Here is an 18,587-nt window from a genome sequence, read left to right as displayed (position 1 = left end):
GTCAAGAAGAATGTTATTCAACGTCTTCTAAGTTTTGGCTATTTATCCTATTTCTAAAATCATCATATGACATTAAACCCGAACGAGCTATGTGAAAGATCTAGAATTGTGAAATGATGACAATATACCGGATTCGGGTCGTCCTCTCTCATTTGCCTCGTCATCAAGAAAAATCGGTTATTCCCATTAAGATAGAAATCGGGGGGATGGCTGATCCATCGGAAAAGTCGAGACCCGTGTCATTTGAAACGGAAAAGATGAAGACGAAGAAGAAGAGAAAAAGGAGAAGAGAACTCGCAGAAAAGGTTGAGATGAGGAGAAGAGATTATCAGCGGTCCTCCGAGAGAAAATGATGAGACGGCGTCGCTGAGTTGTCTCGTATCTCTCATCAAAAGAAAAAGGAAAAGAGTTAACCTGTGTGATTTAATCTAAGAAGATACGGTATCCCTCTTTCTGATCGGTTGTCGATAAACCATCCACCGGCCGCGACCCCCGAAAGTATGACAGGAAAAAAGGAGAAGAAGTAAAGGAAGAATAGGATACAATACACGAAGAAAATGATTTTGCGGGAGAGATAAGCGAAGGAAAAGTGAAGAACAAAGTTTGCTGAATGGTCGCATTCTTTCATTCTCTCGCCCTCTTTTAAGCCTTTCAAGACGGCTCTGTAATGTGGGCGGAGCCTAAGGAGAGCAGAAAAAAACAGTCGGATGGGGGAGGAGAGATGGGAACAAAGTGATGGAATGGAGGAATGGGCTGGGAGGGATGCGATGGGAGGGGACGGGACGACGCTATAAATAGAAATTTACCTGAGAATTGTCAGAAATACGTTCCCAAGTTCCGCTAGAATCGGACGATCCTTCACCAGTGTTATCCATCGTTCGAATTCTGAAAATTGATGAGAGTTTTTGGGTGTAGATCAAAATTAGAGAGAGAGAGAAAATGATACGAAGGAGGGTAGAGATATAGAGAGATTTCTTTTTTGGGAGAGTGAAACTTTTTTCTAAAAGATAGCTCTGATCAGTTTGAGACTACAGTAGTTCAAGCTACAGTAATTCCTTCTAGTGCTTTCTAATGCTTATTTTTAAATGCTTGGTTTATGGTAACGATAACTTTTATGGTAGCTATCTTACGGTAATTAGTTGAATCTAGTGGGTTTTAGATCCCGAAAATGTTGACCTACAATTACTGTAACCCCCTATTAAAAAAGAACCTAAACTGAAAAACACAGTGATGACATCATACAGGTCAGAGGACCCAGAACCAGTTTTTGAGGGTTGAAATGGATTGAAATGGACACAGTTATAGTCAAAACTTGAGTCAGAGTACTGAAGTTGACTCAGAATGAATCAAAAGATTCTGGTGATCAGGTAAAAAATTCGTCGAATAGTTTGTTTCTTCTTTCATGTCAACTCCCAACCATTCTTGGGCTACATAAGAAGAAACAAGTGAGAGGTGACGATGGGAATAGATGAATGCATGGAAAAAGGGGGCGGCGGAATCGGGACGATTTTCGACAACTGAATGTCCTATCCGAGAGAATAGCGTACAGTCATAAAAGAGGGATTCGACCTTGGGACATGATCGCATCGATGTAAACGATTGGTGGTCAAAGCCAAGAGGAGAGCGAGAGGAGGTCAGAACCTACTTATTATCCATCACCCTCCCTCCCCGTTTGTGTTCGTTAAAAGTTGCATTCGTGGCCCCCCTCCCTGGAGGAGATGTTTGCAGTTTTTGCAGTTCACGTGATTTGTTAATGAACGAAATCTCTTCAATCGAGTACACGATTTTCTAATTGTGTACTTTGACCGAATTCAGCTAACGCCTACTCGTTTTCGAGAATAGGGAGGGTGAGAAGGTTTCAACAGAAAAAAGTTTTGGCCTAAAAAACTCGTTTTTAGAGCCAAATCCGAACATCCGCGAGTTTTTCTGATTAAAAGAAGTAGTACTTTCATAGTCTGAAGCTCTGTCAGCGAGTTTTCGATTTCCCTAAGCTTGCCCTTTATGAACTTTTGAGTTGCCGCCCAATCAGTGAAGGCAGATGGAAGAGAGAACTCATGGCATCTCAAAAAATATGAATAGCTTCTGGGTAATTATTATGACTGAGGCTCAAACTATGAAAGTACCACTTTTTGAGTCAGGTGAAAATCACCGGCTCGTTTCTGGTTATTTTATACCTACTTCGTTCTTTTTTCACTTTATGACGTCAGTCCTGCTGACCCACCTTCAAAGAACAAGATCGTGTAGGCGTTAGCTGAATTCGTTCAAAGTACGTTATCAGCCACCCGCAGAATTTCGCCGACACAAAAAGGTGTCAACCATTTGGATGTACCTTGCAAAGTTTGACCCCATTTCGTTAAAACAAGATGCGTATTTGGGATGGTATGATCTTTTTTCTGTTGAGAAGAATTAGATGCCTTTGCAGCTAAAAGTTTAGAAGCACTTGTTTGGTTTTTGAAGAAAATAATCGGGTTTCGAATGGAAACAAAAAAGTGCAACTGATCGCATTGATTCTGCAAAGATCAAGAGTTTTCTAAACGGTTTCTATGATTTCTGCTGTTGCTGCAACATCAAAGGTCACTCGGAGAGAAATCAGGTACAAAAGTACAGGTTCTGAACCAAAAATCTAAAACCACTCTTTTGCAGATTCTGTACTTTTTGTGAAGATGTGACTATAGAAATTGTATATTTTTACTTAGATCAGGTTCTTTTTCTTTTTGAGTTGACTCTTTAAGCCAAGATTTTTATTTTAGTATTTGACAACGTTTAGAAAGCTTTCCTAGTTCTTGAGATATCTCTGTTTTAATGACGGCTATGCATAGATGAAAAAGATGGAAAGAGTGCAGAGAAGCTAGAGTGTCTGACTCTCTGTGTCTTCTCTATATCTCTGTACCCGTTCGAGGAATACTATCTCAATAGCTAGGAGTGCTACACAAAACTTTTTAACTACAAAAATGAAGATCTAGATGTTCATAATATACAGCTTGGAATTTTTTCAATCTTGGTTAAAGTAGAGTCTAGGTTAGTAATCCTTTGGCAGACTGTGAAAAAAGTAAACTCTCTAATCTAATTTCACGTTAGAAAACTAAACAATCATCATTGACAAGTACTCCGAAGTTAGTAGGAATTGGATGATTTCTAGCAAAAGCCAATGTTCAATTATTCTTCAAGAATTTCCGTTTCATTCGAGAAAAAGTTTGAATCCGATTTTTCCAGATATCTCAAACTTTCTAAATCTCAAAACCAAATCTTTTCTCACTTTGCAAAAAAAAAGAGAAACTATGACACATAAGAGAAGATAAAGAATTATCGGAATTTGATCAATTTTCCAAATGAAAAATGGTAGGCGGCGGATGGGAAGACGAAAGAGAAACATCACTTTACAGTCACATTCAATCGACTCGGAGAGCAAGGAAAATAGATTGGAAAACGGTTTTTTGCGTGGGATGAAGAAGGAAAAATATGATTCGTACAGTTTGAAACAACAAAAAAAGAGGAAAGAAAAAGTACTTTTTACTGTAACTTCAAAATCAAAACCGCAACCAAAAGACACGATGTAATTACATCATTTCTGGTTTCTATCATCAATTAAAATGTCGTTTTGACCGAGACATCGAACCACCCAAAATTGATAAAATTACTGATTTGAGTGTGGTTTTTTGGAGGAGATGACGTAAAAGAGAAAGTATACAATCGGTCTGGAGTGACGTTGGCGCGCGAAAGTTTGGATGGTTGTCACTTTCGAAGTTACAAATTGAGATATCTGAAAACCGATAACTCCAAAACGAAATCCTCCTGGAACTGAGACAAGCTGAATTCAAAAGCAATAAAATTGAACAATCCGAGGTACAGAAAACTTTCAAAAACACTTTTCGAACTCTGAAAAGTTTGAAGAAAATAGAACTGCTGACTACTGAATTTTCACAAAATGGCTCATTTTCCAGATCTATCAACTTCAAAATATCTGTTTTCGCCAAGCCTCCCCACCTTAATTTTTCGAGCAAACATACACAGAAAACCCTATATGCTTGGCTCATCTTTTCTGATCTTACACTTAGTCTTATAGTTAATTACAGTTGTCTCAAAATCTTACAGGAGCCCTATAGTGATACAGTATCATATGTTCCCTACTGTTCCACTGGTCAATTATTACTCCACTAAGAGCGAAGGACTGGAAGTACAGTAATCCTTGGGTATCATACATCAGAACAATTTCCCAACATTCCGGCGATTCGTTTGGATCGAAAAACAATTATTCATGGGTTCATTCTCCTCCAAAAATGTCTCCATCGGCACAGATCTTATCTTAAAAAGAGACAGGAACCATGTCATTCGAGAGGAATGGCACCATCATTCAACTGTCCAAAGTGTTTCGTTTTTTGTAGTTTGACAAATGAAACGTCATCAAAATAATGTTGATCTATTCATCTGAGAATCCCCATTTCACAGTGCAATTCAACAAACAAATTGATAAGATGTTGATGACGTCTCCTTCCCTTTTTGATAATGTTTGGAATTCTCATCATACCATTTTTCTCTTCTTTTTCCCTACTTTTTCTGTTTGTATTGTGGCTTGGTTAGCTTTAGATTTCTATCTTTTTATTATTTCTCTTTTAAAGATTCAGAAAAAGATAAGAACAAAAGTGAGAAGAAGAGAGGGTACATGTGACCTGAAATGAGGAAAAATTGAGACTGTAACTGGTTTTTCGAATGAATTAGATGAAACTACAAGAGACTAAATTTGAGAAATGGAACATTTTAATGAGTTTTTCGTGATGGAAATCGTATTTCGAGAGTACTCATATATTGTTGCAATTGATGCCGTTAGAATAGAATATGAAACAAAAATTAGAACGAGGGATCGAAATGACTTCAGTAATCCATAATGGTGTCGTGGAGCTACGAGTTTTGTTTCGATCAGCGCTCAAAAACTGATTGTAAGCATCGAAGTTATCTTTACAATCTTGACGGAAAACGCCAAAAATGTGCAAAAATATATTATCCACTAAAAAAGAAGGAAAATAAAATAGAACAATAATTCTGAGAAAAGAAAATCTGGAGAATGTCGGATTTTATATCAACACGAAAATCCGTAAAAACCAATACACAGACACGAAATTCCAGAATCTGATTTCAATCTTCCTTATTTCAAACTACATTCGAATCCAGCTCGTTTGGAATATGGCAATCGTGTGTTTAGTTTGGCATCTGGTGAAATAAGAAACACGTTCTTCTCATCCCCTTTTTACAATATTATCAGATTGAAAAATGCGCGTTACGGGGAAAGAAAAGACGGAAGATTAGGAGTTTGATTGGGAAGAAAAGTTACTTCGAAAATGGGTTAATTCTCTCCTGAGAGCATTTTCAGTGTTAAACTTCTCCACACTATTTATTCATCATTTCTCGCATGTTTTCTATTAGATAACACATTTCAACCTCCTTTTTAAGTCTCTGAAAACTATGCTCCACCGTTAATCATCATGTTTTCTCTGCACAGCAGGCTTCCGTCTCCAAACGATTGAAGCTACAGTAGTCATATCATTTAGACGTGAAATCGAAGTTAATGGAAATCTGAACCTTCGACTTTATTTTGTTTTTAATTAAATGCAAATCAAGAAAGATGCAGAAAAGTATTTATCAACATAAAATTCCAAAATGAATTAAAAAATAGTGCAGTCAAACAACAAAAAATTCCGTTTAATTCCCTACTGAAAATATGAAAATTTAGGAATTGATCCAAACTGATGCCTATTACGAATTCCCTTCTCTCTTAATATCCAAATATTCTTCGCAATTTATTGGTTTATTGTCAATGGTCTGAAAATAAAATTCCAAATGAATTGTTTTAAACGAAATACCGTAAAAACTGTATTAGAGCGACATGTCGCTCTATTTTTCGAACATGTTTTTGCTGTCGTTATATTAGAGGCTGTCGTTTTATTTTTCGAACAACGTTCTAAAAGTCAGTCAGATTCGATTTATGCGAATAAAAGTGAAATCAGAAGAAAAAAACATGAAAAATTAATAAAAAAACAACGAAAATACCCAAAAACAGGGAGTCCGTCTATTAGAGGTGTCGTTCTATTAAAGGTGTCGCTCTAATACAGTTTTTACGGTAGTTTTATTACTTACATTGGAGTTCTCTGAAAGTGGAAGGCCGTCGTGGTGATTTCAATCCAAAAGCAGCTGACTGAATATTCTCAGACAGTTTTGTCTGAAGCCAAAACTCAAAAAAAAATCTCAGCATACTAGTAAGTGAATTCTGCATTGAAAAGAATAACATGATGACCGTTAATTTGAAGAAGATTGCCGAGTGTTATCAAACTCTGCCGGTATCAAAAAACAATGGCATTTTTGATATTAGGAACAAGATAAAATTTCTTCAAGTATCTCCGAATTTGTGACTTTTGGACGCCTCACTCGGGAATATGTCTGTGGAAATGTTGATGAATAAATATTTCGGTTTTGACACAGCACTTGTCCGGTTGTTGTTCCGTCGACCATTGGATCTGGAAAGAGAAAAAGTAAAGTTGTTCTGAAAAATAATTTGGGATAGTAGAAGAAAATGTTACAAAAATTTATAACAAGAGAAAACATTCTGATGGTAAGGTTCTGAAATAAAGTGGAAACTCTTGAAACAACACTACAAAACTGAGAAACTGAATTAGGATAACAAGATCTAAATACAAAAGAAAAATAAAAAGTTTCAGAAGGATTCTGATGGGGAAACAGTGTAAAAACTGTCTCGTGTAAATCGAAAAAATTTTTGAAGTGTTCGAATGGAAATCTAAAACGATTTTATAACAACACAAAATTTCAACGGAAAAAGCCAAGACACACAATTTTCGTACTTGATGTACTCAATTCGATGCTTATCTCTTTCTCTTTTTGAATCGAAATTCCCTCCAAACTACATTTGAATCCAGCTCGTTTGGAATATGGCAATCGTGTGTTTAGGTTGGCATCTGGTGAAATAAGAAACACGTTCTTCTCATCCCCTTTTTACAATATTATCAGATTGAAAAATGCGCGTTACGGGGAAAGAAAAGACGGAGGATCAGGAGTTCGATTAGGAGGAAAAGAGACTTCAAAAAAGGAGTTTATTCTCTCTGTGTTGAACCTTCTCCCCACTAATTATTCACCGTTTCCCACATGTTTTTAGACACTTTGAGAATGTTTTCAAATGTTTTATTCCGAAGATCTTCTACTATTATTGTTTGTTTTCTCGTTGTGATATTCCTAATCGCTTTTTATTATCAAATGGAAACGTACAAGATTGTAGAAGAGGTTTGTTCAGTTTTTTTTTTCATTTGAAAATAGATTCAATCCAAGTGATTTATGGTCTAGAGAGACAAGACAAGCAATATAAATTTGATTTTTTTTTTCGTTAGCGCTGGTTTTCTGATGATATAACTAATCATACAGCCTCGTGCAGTAAGGTATACAACTTTACTTCTATTACTTCAAGTTAATCAATAACGGATAATTATAATTATCGCCTAATCATAGAAAATCAGAAAATCAATGATATTGAAACTTCAACTCCCATTCATCTTCATACAATAACTATTTAACTCTTTGTTCCTTTAGATAATTGAATGCCGAATAAAATTTACCCACTCAACAATATTTATTTTCAGAAAGCAGAGCTGCCAGATCAATTCTCCCTGTCCAGAAGTTTGCAAAGTAAACAACTTGATATAACTGTATTGATAATTGTGAATGACTCTGAAAGTGCTGAAAGAGAATATGATATTGCTCTCAACTCTGTTCGATGTTACTGTGAAGCGAAAAAATATCGACTCGAGATTGCAGAAGACACCGATTTCAGACATTTCTGTCAACAGGAGAATGTATGTTTTATTCATTTTTTTTTTCAAACTGAATCAGGAGCAGGAAACTATATTTCTTCAAATTTTCAATTTTTTTAAACTTTCGCCCAAATTCTCATAAAAATTATTTGGTATTTCAGAGCATGTTCCGCCGACATTGTATAGTCGCCCATCTTCTTCGAGAAAGTGATTACGTGTTTCTACTGGAACCTGGAATGGCTGTAGTGAATAACGATATGTAAGTTAATTTCCACTTCAAATATTCTAATGAACTGAGTTTCAGAAGATTGGAAGAGTTTATCGATGAGAAATATGACATGACGATGTACGATAAGTTCACAAGTTGGGAAATTGATACTAGTGAGCTTTCATATTTTAAATACTGTATTTCGAATAGTCTGAAAGTTTAGAAAAATCAACAACTTATAGATTCGTATGTTGTCAAAAACACTGTCTGGTCTCGTGATTTCCTCATGAAACTTGCCGAATTCGAAACGAAAATTCCATCTTCCAGCAATGACAACACTGCACTTCATGTACCACAAACTTCAAATTCAAGTGAAAAACAACTACGTTTTTTAGATTCTTCTTCAAAAAACCTTCTACCCACAGTTCACAGAGGAAGCCGGAAACTGTCTGAAAATCTTGGAAAATCTGGAATTTTCTACGGGAAATCAGCAGATTATGTACACTTTTGAAGCATGTATTCGATCTGTTATTGGGGAAATTCATGAATTCGATAATTTGAGAATAATCAAAAAGGTAGGAAGACAACTCGGTCCCACTTGGATTCCAGTGTTTCAGGGCACCGCCTGGACAAGAGAAATCTGGTTGACCGATTCGAAATGGAGTCAAAATAGAGATTTCATGCTGAACGGACTCAAAAATGCTCATCAAACGACGTTTGCTCACGGAGTTTTATCTAATATGTATGTGAAACTTTGTCATTTTTCAATGGTTTCCATTTCTCAGTTCTTCCAGATTACTCGGCCGGCAGACGTGGAGATCTCCTTTTATAAATCCACCAAATCAGGGTGAATGTGACTTTTCAAAATGGGAATATGATCGATCTCTGATAACATCAAAAGCTGAAATTGATGAATATCTGATGGAAAAATATGACGAAGTGGAGAAAATGAGGTGGCAAAGTTTAGCTGCTGTTGGAAATTATATGAGTAAAGATTGACTATTCTGCTTTAGTTTTAATAAATTACTTTCTGACTTCAAAAGTTCTGTTTAAGAGGCACTATCTGTAAGAGTGAGAATGTTTGTGTTGGGCCTTGGCACAGTTGCAAAAAGTTGTTTCAATCCGAACTCTTTTCACAGCATATGTACCACTATGGTAGTGATTTACAAAAAATATGTCACCAGTCCCCTATGACGTCATCATAAGAAAATATGCCCAATAATCGACTTTTCACCCAAAAAATCATAAAAATTTCAATTTTCCAGGTAACTCTGTGAAACTATCGGTATATGTTAGGAGTGTTCTTGACTACTTCTACACGAATTTTCAGCCCTATAGACACCCCAGAAACCGTTCAAGTGAATTTCACTTTCATGTTTTTTCAACTTTTCTCAAAAATTCCCTCTAGAAGCCATAAAATTTTAAATCGTATTCATATTCCCCGCAAGGTATTCCATTAAATCCAATTAAAATCATCAAAAAGTAGGGGGACCATTTTGAGATATTTCGATTTTTTCAAAAATCACATAAGGGTCCCCCCTTATGAAAAAAATTTTTTCACGAAAAATTCGAAAAAAAAATTTGCTTCGAAAACAATCAGAATATTGATAGAACACATGAAATAAACCAATTCCAAAATTTTACACCTTAGAAATTGGTTTGAACAGATTTCGAATTTTTCTTCATCAAAATTTTTTCCCATTTTTTGAGGTTTTCGTCAATAATTTGTACAGAAGCCATAAAATTTCAACTGATGTACTAAATTCCCGCAATATTTAACATACGATTCAATTAAAATCATTAGAAAACAAAGGGACCATTCTAAGATATTTTCATTTATTTCGAAAATCACATAAGGGTCCCCCCCATGGAAAAAAAATTTTATCGAAAAAATAATGCGACATTATTTTAATGCAAAAACGTTCAAAATTTATTCACAAGCGGTTTTGTAACATTCATCAAAATTCTGAACGTTTTTGCATTAAAATAATGTCGCATTATTTTTTCGATAAAATTTTTTTTCCATGGGGGGGACCCTTATGTGATTTTCGAAATAAATGAAAATATCTTAGAATGGTCCCTTTGTTTTCTAATGATTTTAATTGAATCGTATGTTAAATATTGCGGGAATTTAGTACATCAGTTGAAATTTTATGGCTTCTGTACAAATTATTGACGAAAACCTCAAAAAATGGGAAAAAATTTTGATGAAGAAAAATTCGAAATCTGTTCAAACCAATTTCTAAGGTGTAAAATTTTGGAATTGGTTTATTTCATGTGTTCTATCAATATTCTGATTGTTTTCGAAGCAAATTTTTTTTTTCGAATTTTTCGTGAAAAAATTTTTTTCATAAGGGGGGACCCTTATGTGATTTTTGAAAAAATCGAAATATCTCAAAATGGTCCCCCTACTTTTTGATGATTTTAATTGGATTTAATGGAATACCTTGCGGGGAATATGAATACGATTTAAAATTTTATGGCTTCTAGAGGGAATTTTTGAGAAAAGTTGAAAAAACATGAAAGTGAAATTCACTTGAACGGTTTCTGGGGTGTCTATAGGGCTGAAAATTCGTGTAGAAGTAGTCAAAAACACTCCTAACATATACCGACAGTTTCACAGAGTTACCTGGAAAATTGAAATTTTTGTGAATTTTTGGGTGAAAAGTCGATTATTGGGCATATTTTCCTAGGATGACGTCATAGGGGACTGGTGACATCTTTTTTGTAAATCTCTACCATAAAGGTACATATGCTGTAAAAAGAGTTCGGATTGAAACAACTTTTTGCAACTGTGCCAAGAGGAATCCTCATCTTACAGACAACGCCTCTTAAAGATCTACAAAATAAAAGTCAACGCGAAAGGATTCTCAATAAAACTTTTTCACGGAATAAATAATATTATTTGATCTCATAATGTATATCGCTTCGACGGATAACCCCGAAGAAGCTTGTCCAAAATTTATTTGTGTTCAACACATTCTTTCGAATGGTCGAAATCCATGCTAACCTTGGTTAACTGGGTTAAAACCAACGAAAACAGCGAGAGGCGACCACCAATACTGCGGTGTGTACCGACACCTGCCGGGTTCCGCCGCTCGCTATGTTTTCTGTGGAGAAGTCTCCGCCCACTTTCCTCGGTCGTCTCTTTCAGCGGGGAAACAGGGGAAATTTTGCTTTTTCTCCAGATTCTTCGATGGAATAAGTTATCTAAATGCAAAGTTAAAAAGTTGTTTGTTAAAAATTTCGTTTCTTTCAGCGGAAAAGAGAAAATTATGATTTTGGAGGGAAGGAAGAGAAGAAGAAAGAATAATTTTCGCTAGAAATGGACAAAAGTGAAGAGTTGTTCAGTTTTGGGTTTTTTTCAGCATCGAATTGATTTCAAGGATCAGATATATTAAATACTCTCACAATGTCAACAAATAAATGCAAGAAACAATATCCATATTTTTCAATAATGTTTTATTTTTCTCGACCGTTCACGATTGATAACGTCATCTGCCAATAAAATCATCCTAGGAGAGTAGTAAAAGTAGACATTTCTTCATTAAGGAAGCTAGATTCAACTATGACGGACGCCGGTGAAACTGTTTTTTCATAATTTCTCAGGGATTTTCTTTTCCAGATTCATATTCAAACCCACCCTATTCTCCTCCTCTTGAATATCCGACTACTTTTCGCAAATTCGTAGTAAAAAGGTGAAATACAAATAGTCATCGTTCGGAAGACGAGTCCCCTTCTGCGTCTTCTCCATGACAATAGCCCATCGACAATACATTTTCTCCTCAAAGTGCACATTAATGTTTCATCTTCATGGTGACTCCGCCTTGTCGTCAAGGAGCACAACCCTTCTTCTTCTTCTCTTCGACCACTTCTTTTTCGTCCACTTTACATTTTGTTATTCTCACTGAGCAGATACAACGATGCCTCAGTACAAAGGAAGTGTAAGTTTACTTTTTTAATAGTTTTTAACAAAAACCTTCACTGAATTTCAGCGCGAAGTAATATCAATCCACGTTGGTCAAGCAGGTGTTCAAATTGGAAATGCATGTTGGGAGTTGTTTTGTCTAGAACACGGAATTCAACCTGATGGATACCATGTGGAAGACGATTCATATGATGAAGAAACCGAGACAATCAACACGTTTTTCGCTGAAACAGCTGGTGGAAAGCATGTTCCAAGGTGTCTATTCGTGGATCTGGAACCAACTGTTGTGGGTGAGTAGCATCGAATAGGAGTCTGGGTTATGATAACCTCGGAGAGTCTACTGGATCCACGCACAAATAGTTTTTGGTTCAGTTCTTCCAAGAAAGTCAGTCTCCAAGCTTCAGATCTCTATTTCTGATTTCACACAAACTTCTTCATCCTTCAATCAATATTCAATTTTTAGATGAAGTCCGAACCGGAACCTACCGTAGTCTCTTCCATCCGGAGCAACTACTTTCTGGAAAGGAAGACGCAGCTAATTGCTATGCAAGAGGAAGATACACGATTGGAAGAGAAATGATTGATGTGAGAATTCGAAGCTTATAATTATTTTTTTTAATTTCAATTTCAGGTGGTAATGGATCGTGTAAAACGACTAGCGGAAAACTGCAATGGACTCCAGGGATTCGTAATATTTCATTCATTCGGAGGAGGAACTGGATCTGGATTCTTATCACTTCTCATGGAAAGACTCTCGACTGAATACGGAAAGAAACCAAAACTAGAGTTTGCAATCTACCCAGCACCACAAGTCTCCACATCAATGGTCGAACCATACAACTCAATCCTAATGACACATACGACTCTCGAGCATTCGGACTGCACATTTATGGTGGATAACGAGGCGATTTACGATATATGTAGAAGGAATTTAGACTTGGCAAGGTATGTTCACAAGACACATTCCTTTATTCAAAACATATTTTCATCCTCTTTCTTTTACTTGTTTTCTTTTCTCTTCATCCGTTGACACGAATCAAATTGACATCTGGGATCCAGCGTTACTGAAAAAAAATAGTTTAGTATCAGCGAGGAGGTAAGAGTAGTTCTGAAAACTGAAACTCACTCAGGAATCTCGAGGGCAGTAGTAACATCTTGAGAAGATCTACTCAAATCACTCAAAATACTGACAGCAGTGAGAACATCCTGCGACGAGCGAATCGACTCAATTTCATTTGCAGTGAAAACCGATTGAGTACTTCCAGAAGCAATGCTTTTCGCAGTGTTCACTCCAGTAGTTGGTGAATCAATCTCGATTGCAGTGAGCACGTCTTTCGACTCTCTATCCGAAAGGGAAGTAGCAGAACGAGCAGTACGAGTGGAGAGAAGATTCGGTTCTGGCAATTGAGCAGTCAAGATTCCTGGTGATTGAGCCTTCAGCTGACTCATCGTAGTGAAATCTCTCGCCGATCTGACGCTGAGAAGATTCGGCTCCAGAGAGTTGGCAGTGCGAACACTCAAAAGATTTGGTTCTGGAGACTGAGCAGTCAGAACTCCCTCGTTCTTCGTGAAAACTCCTGGACTACGAGCAGAATAGACACTCAGAAGATTCGGTTCAACTGAGTTGGCAGTACGAGTGCTCAAAAGATTTGGCTCAACGCTTTGGGCGGTACGAAGGGTTTCCGATGAACGTCCAGTTGCCAGAGACATCTCGGATCCAGATTCACAGGCGGTACGGAGTTGGGCCATTTCGGCGTCAGAAAGCTTGTTGTTCTTTGCAAATTCACGTTCGAGACGTTGACAAGTGACAGGTCCGAGGAGAGTGACGAGTTGGGCAAAGGTGAATTTCACTTTGTGAAGATCAACTCCCTTTGTGGCTCCTACCTAAAAGACATTGATTTACGAGTGACCGAATTCATTTGACCTACCGAATTTCCTTCACTCAAATTCGGGTTCGAGGTACTTCCATCAACAGCTGTGTGAGTATCGGCATCTCCGTGAGTCGTGAAGAAAACTTGTCCGTTGATGATTTGAGGAATCACAATGGCATTGTCAAATGACTCGATCTTGGCGCTAAACTTTTACAATTTCATGTTATATCTAGCAGTCACACCTTACCGAATATCCTTCGCATTGATAGGAGTTCCAGTCAAGAACGGACGATCCGGTGCATCCCGTGAATAGGTTTGATCTTTATTCGCCTGATTCTGGAGGTCACGAAGAATGTATTCGGAATCAATCTTCTTGACAGATTGAGACTTTGCGTCCGCTGGATTCTTGTTCAAATCGGCCAGCACGTACTGTGATTTTCTCTGATCCAATTGCTCTGAAAATGAAAAAACGGGTTTCAGAGAGATTGTTACATTCTGAATACCTCCAAGAACTTGACCATACTGATCGCACAGGTACTTGCTTCGCTCATTCGGATTCATTCTTCACTTCGAGATGTCTGTTTTCGTTGGATCGATTATTTTTTGGATAGTCGATTTGAGAACTGATCGATTCGAAACTTTTTTGGTTTAGGATGATTTCTTATCTTTTCGGATGAGGGTGCCACGCATAGTTACACGAAGAAATTTGACGTTGGGTCGCGTAGATAATTTAAGTTTTTCTCTTCACGTACCGTAAAAACTGTATTAGAGCGACACCTTTAATAGAACGACACCTCTAATAGAATGACACCCATAAATACTCAGGACTCATGAATATTATTATCCCAGTGTATTTTCTAGGTTCTGATTAGAAGCAGTGTGAATAGTAACCTCTAGATCAACAAATAGAACTTTCAAAAAAAAATTTCCGTTTAACTTTAATGAGTTTCTGAAACCACAAAAGTTTTCTGAGAGGCAGTTGAAAAATAGAGCGACATGTCGCTCTAATACAGTTCTTACGGTATTTTAGGATTCCTGTGGTTATAGTAGTTGCAGTGACCGAAAAAAAACAATCGTGCTAGCATGGAAGTCAATTCTGAAGTTATATACAGGTCAAAAAGATTATTGTACCTCATTTTGATTGTCGCAGGTGCACCAATGAACCCTTTTTCAATTCTATTCCCCAATTTATTTCAGACCAACATACACCAATCTAAACCGTCTCGTTGCTCAAATCATCAGCTCAATCACCGCTTCTCTCCGATTCGAAGGAGCTCTCAATGTGGATCTCACTGAATTTCAGACTAATCTGGTAGGCTCTCTCTCCAACTCCTCCAACTTCACAGCTCCTCATTCCAGGTTCCCTACCCACGTATTCATTTCCCTCTAGTCACATATGCTCCACTTGTCTCTGCTGAACGTGCGTCTCACGAACAGAATACAGTAGCTGACATGACTCATGCCTGCTTTGAACCTGGTTACCAAATGGTCAAATGTGATCCGAGACGTGGAAAATATATGGCAGTTTGTCTGTTATATCGAGGAGATGTTGTACCGAAAGACATCAATTCAGCCATTGCGTCTGTCAAAACAAAACGGACGGTGCAATTTGTGGAATGGTTTGGAGAGGGGAATTTCCATAAAATGATGTGTTTTGTTAAGGTGTCCAACTGGTTTCAAAGTCGGAATCAACTATCAACCACCAACTGTTGTTCCGGGTGGAGATTTGGGAAAACAAACGAGAAGTGTTTGCATGATTAGGTGTTTTCAGTCGATTGTGTCTTTGAACTTTGTTGTTTTTGTTTCAGTAATACAACTGCAATTGCTGAGGCATGGGCACGATTGGATCACAAGTTTGACTTGATGTATGCTAAACGTGCATTCGTGCACTGGTATGTTGGAGAAGGTTAGTTCGGATAATTAGACACGTGGCTTCTTATTATGATTCTTAATTTTCAACTGTTCTAGGAATGGAAGAAGGAGAATTCTCAGAGGCTCGTGAAGACATGGCAGCACTCGAAAAGGATTACGAGGAGATTGGAGAAGATGAACTACCGGATGACATTGATGATCAATCGTATCGTGGAAGAAGTGCTGCTTCGAGATATTAGCTGACAAAAATTCATTGTTTTAAAAATCACTGTATTCTGGGGAAAAATATTTATTCATTATTATATTATAATATTTAGTGTTAGTAAATGTGCTCTACTGTTAATCGAACATGCTATCGATAGAGCTCATTAAATATCTACAATCTTCAGCATAGGAAACCAAAAAAGACACCCGCAAAATAATAATTATTTTACAACATATAAATAATCGATAATCAAAATTGTATTAATTCAATAAATATTGTATTCTTCTCACTGCGAATTCCTTCTTTCTGGCAAATATGAACTTCTGGTTGATCTACTGTCGAATGTTGATTGTTCACACTGAAAAATAGAATTTCAAGATCAGAAACGGGAATCGATGAATTCTAAATTCTAAAAACAGAGAGTTGTAATCTAGAACTCAGATAATGAAGAAACCAGATTCTAGATTTCAAAACTCAGAATCCGGAGTTCTAAACCCACTTTCCAAGATTCAAACTCCAGAGTTCAGAATTCAGAATCCAGAATCGGAATTCTGAAATTCAAGGGCCAGTGTCTAGACTTATGAATTGGGAATCTAAAATTAAAAATCCATAGTCCGAAACTCAGAGGTCATAGTCTGAAGTCAGAAAGCTTTTCTTCTGAACTCTAAATCTTTAAACGTCAACTTCGAATCCTGCTACTAGAATCTTAATTTCAGACCAGTGTTGTTAGGAATTCCGACTTCCGACTTCCGGGTTTTTTTTCATTTCCAACTTCCGACTTCCGACTTCCGGATAAGAAATTTCACTTCCGACTTCCGACTTCCGGATAAGGAATTTTACTTCCGTCTTCTGTCATTACATAACGGTGAAATTTCGGAAAAGTAAATTTCGCAGAAATTCATGGAAAAATGGTCTAAAAGGACAGAAAATAGGCTTTTCTTCAGCCAAAAACTAATTTTCCACTGATTTTCGCGAATTTTATGAACTTTTTCTAGGAGTTTTTGAATCTTTGCGAAAAAATCTACTTCCGACTTCCGACTTCCGGGTGTTTTTTTACTTCCGACTTCCGGATAAGAAATTTTACTTCCGACTTCCGACTTCCTGATAAGAAAAATCACTTCCAACTTCCGACTTCCGACTTCCGGATAAGAAAATGTTCACTTCCCAACATCTCTGTTTCAGACTTCAAAATCCTCGACATCAAAAAACAATTATTTTAAAATTACCTGAACGATTGATTTCTTCGGATAAATAAACATGAATTGTCTCGACGGACTATCTGATTCTTCCACTGGATTTGTGTGAGTTCTGAAATCTTTTCGTTTTTCCCAGTCGGTTATTCAGAATCCATCACTTACCTCCGAACTGGCGGTTTTGTGTAAGCAGTCGGTGTTGGTGGGAGTGAACTATTTGGAAGTGATTTCACAACACGTATTGTTGTTCTTTTCGGTGCAATTCCAGTTTCCACGTCTTCTGTTTTTGTAGTTGATCGACCCAAACACTTGTGGAAAGGTTGACGGATACGAGTGGAATACTGAAAAGAGAAATCACTTTAAGCGGAATTGGAAAGATGCAGAAATGTTTCGAATTGGTCAAACATTATTCTGATTTTTGAAATGAATCAGGTTTCGAAATGTGGTGTCTTTTTATTGTGAACTTTGATGTAACTCTATCAGAATTGGAAGAAAAGTTATGAATCTTCAGTTCTGGAATATGGATTCTGGTTAGTAAACTCAGAATTCGGAGTTCCACGTCTAGTGATTCAAAGTTCGGAATCCTGGTTCATGAATCCTAGATTCGGATTTCAGGGTCATAGATTCTGGTTCAAGTGTTTTTTTTTAATATCAGAGACCCTGTTTTCGATATCTGGAAATAGGTTTCAGGATTCAGAACGCAGCATTTCCGACTCCGTATTCAAAACCTTAACTTCTCCGATTCTAATTCAAGGAACTTTTGTCATTTCATTTTTTCATTATCTAGAACTTTCTGAACTTTTTTGGAGGGTTTTGGACCGATTAGAGTTCGAAAATCACGAAAAAACATTTCAAAGGAACGATTTATACATAAAATCAATTATTTTTCTGTATCGTCTGAATCAAAGATCTCAGATTATCAGTTTTTTTTATTACTTTGATCTTATTTCATTCCTCCTCCAAAACTCACCATAAACAACAAAATCAACGTGGCAACAGCCAAAGCAGCCAAAATAATCGAAACAAGAACAAAGTCAATAATACTTTCAGCCATATTTCAGGTCACTTTTCGAAAGAGAAGAAGAGGAAATTCTTTGTAAAACGTTTCGTTTTATACAACAGCGAATTCAACGTTTTCACACCGAAATGCGTCAATGCCGGTGAGAATGATGGTTTGGTTACAGAATGAAATCACTGTTTTTCTCTCGGAAAGAATGATTGGAAAACGTGATGAGAGATATTCAAAATGAACCTACGTTTGCCTGGGACAGGGGATTTGCATAAATTTCGTTTTTTTTTTCCTCGCGACCATGTTAACGGTCAAATGATCCCGATCATTCTGAAGAATGACCGGAAAGAACGCCGGAGTAGTACGTCATCAATCAATATTTTCATTTTTGGTGAAAGAAAAGCGAAATAGAAAAGCAAGTGATGTCGTTAGAATTCAAGGAAAAGGAAATAGTACAATTGAAGGAAGTTGAACATATTTTAAAGTTAGACAG

At 36.9% G+C, this 18,587-nt stretch overlaps 4 protein-coding genes across 4 annotated transcripts; 2 read left to right on the top strand and 2 right to left on the bottom strand.

Annotated features, from left to right (window-relative positions):
• Positions 1–7,257: 7,257 nt before the first annotated feature.
• GCK72_002481 (uncharacterized protein) lies at positions 7,258–9,015 on the top strand (the record flags this gene model as incomplete). Its single annotated transcript, XM_053723450.1, has 7 exons — positions 7,258–7,284; positions 7,638–7,850; positions 7,970–8,067; positions 8,113–8,189; positions 8,259–8,365; positions 8,412–8,758; positions 8,811–9,015. 7 exons carry the CDS (start codon positions 7,258–7,260, stop codon positions 9,013–9,015), a joined length of 1,074 nt encoding a protein of 357 aa, XP_053592095.1.
• A 2,924-nt stretch (positions 9,016–11,939) lies between these two features.
• Positions 11,940–15,926, top strand: GCK72_002479 (uncharacterized protein; the record flags this gene model as incomplete). The annotated part of the gene is made up of 9 exons (XM_053723448.1): positions 11,940–11,960; positions 12,012–12,234; positions 12,408–12,529; positions 12,576–12,889; positions 15,013–15,127; positions 15,175–15,434; positions 15,478–15,576; positions 15,624–15,721; positions 15,784–15,926. The coding sequence occupies 9 exons, from the start codon at positions 11,940–11,942 to the stop codon at positions 15,924–15,926; spliced, it is 1,395 nt and encodes a 464-aa protein (XP_053592093.1).
• Positions 12,981–14,376, bottom strand: GCK72_002480 (uncharacterized protein; the record flags this gene model as incomplete). Its single annotated transcript, XM_053723449.1, has 5 exons — positions 12,981–13,008; positions 13,071–13,828; positions 13,873–14,017; positions 14,063–14,270; positions 14,319–14,376. The coding sequence occupies 5 exons, from the start codon at positions 14,374–14,376 to the stop codon at positions 12,981–12,983; spliced, it is 1,197 nt and encodes a 398-aa protein (XP_053592094.1).
• Positions 15,736–18,139, bottom strand: GCK72_002478 (uncharacterized protein; the record flags this gene model as incomplete). Its single annotated transcript, XM_053723447.1, has 5 exons — positions 15,736–15,926; positions 16,183–16,294; positions 17,119–17,200; positions 17,251–17,426; positions 18,056–18,139. The coding sequence occupies 5 exons, from the start codon at positions 18,137–18,139 to the stop codon at positions 15,736–15,738; spliced, it is 645 nt and encodes a 214-aa protein (XP_053592092.1).
• Positions 18,140–18,587: the final 448 nt, after the last annotated feature.

Source organism: Caenorhabditis remanei, chromosome I (genome assembly GCF_010183535.1).
Source record: "Caenorhabditis remanei strain PX506 chromosome I, whole genome shotgun sequence".
Lineage (NCBI taxonomy): Eukaryota > Metazoa > Nematoda > Chromadorea > Rhabditida > Rhabditidae > Caenorhabditis > Caenorhabditis remanei.
This window is presented reverse-complemented; position numbering and strand designations above follow the sequence as displayed.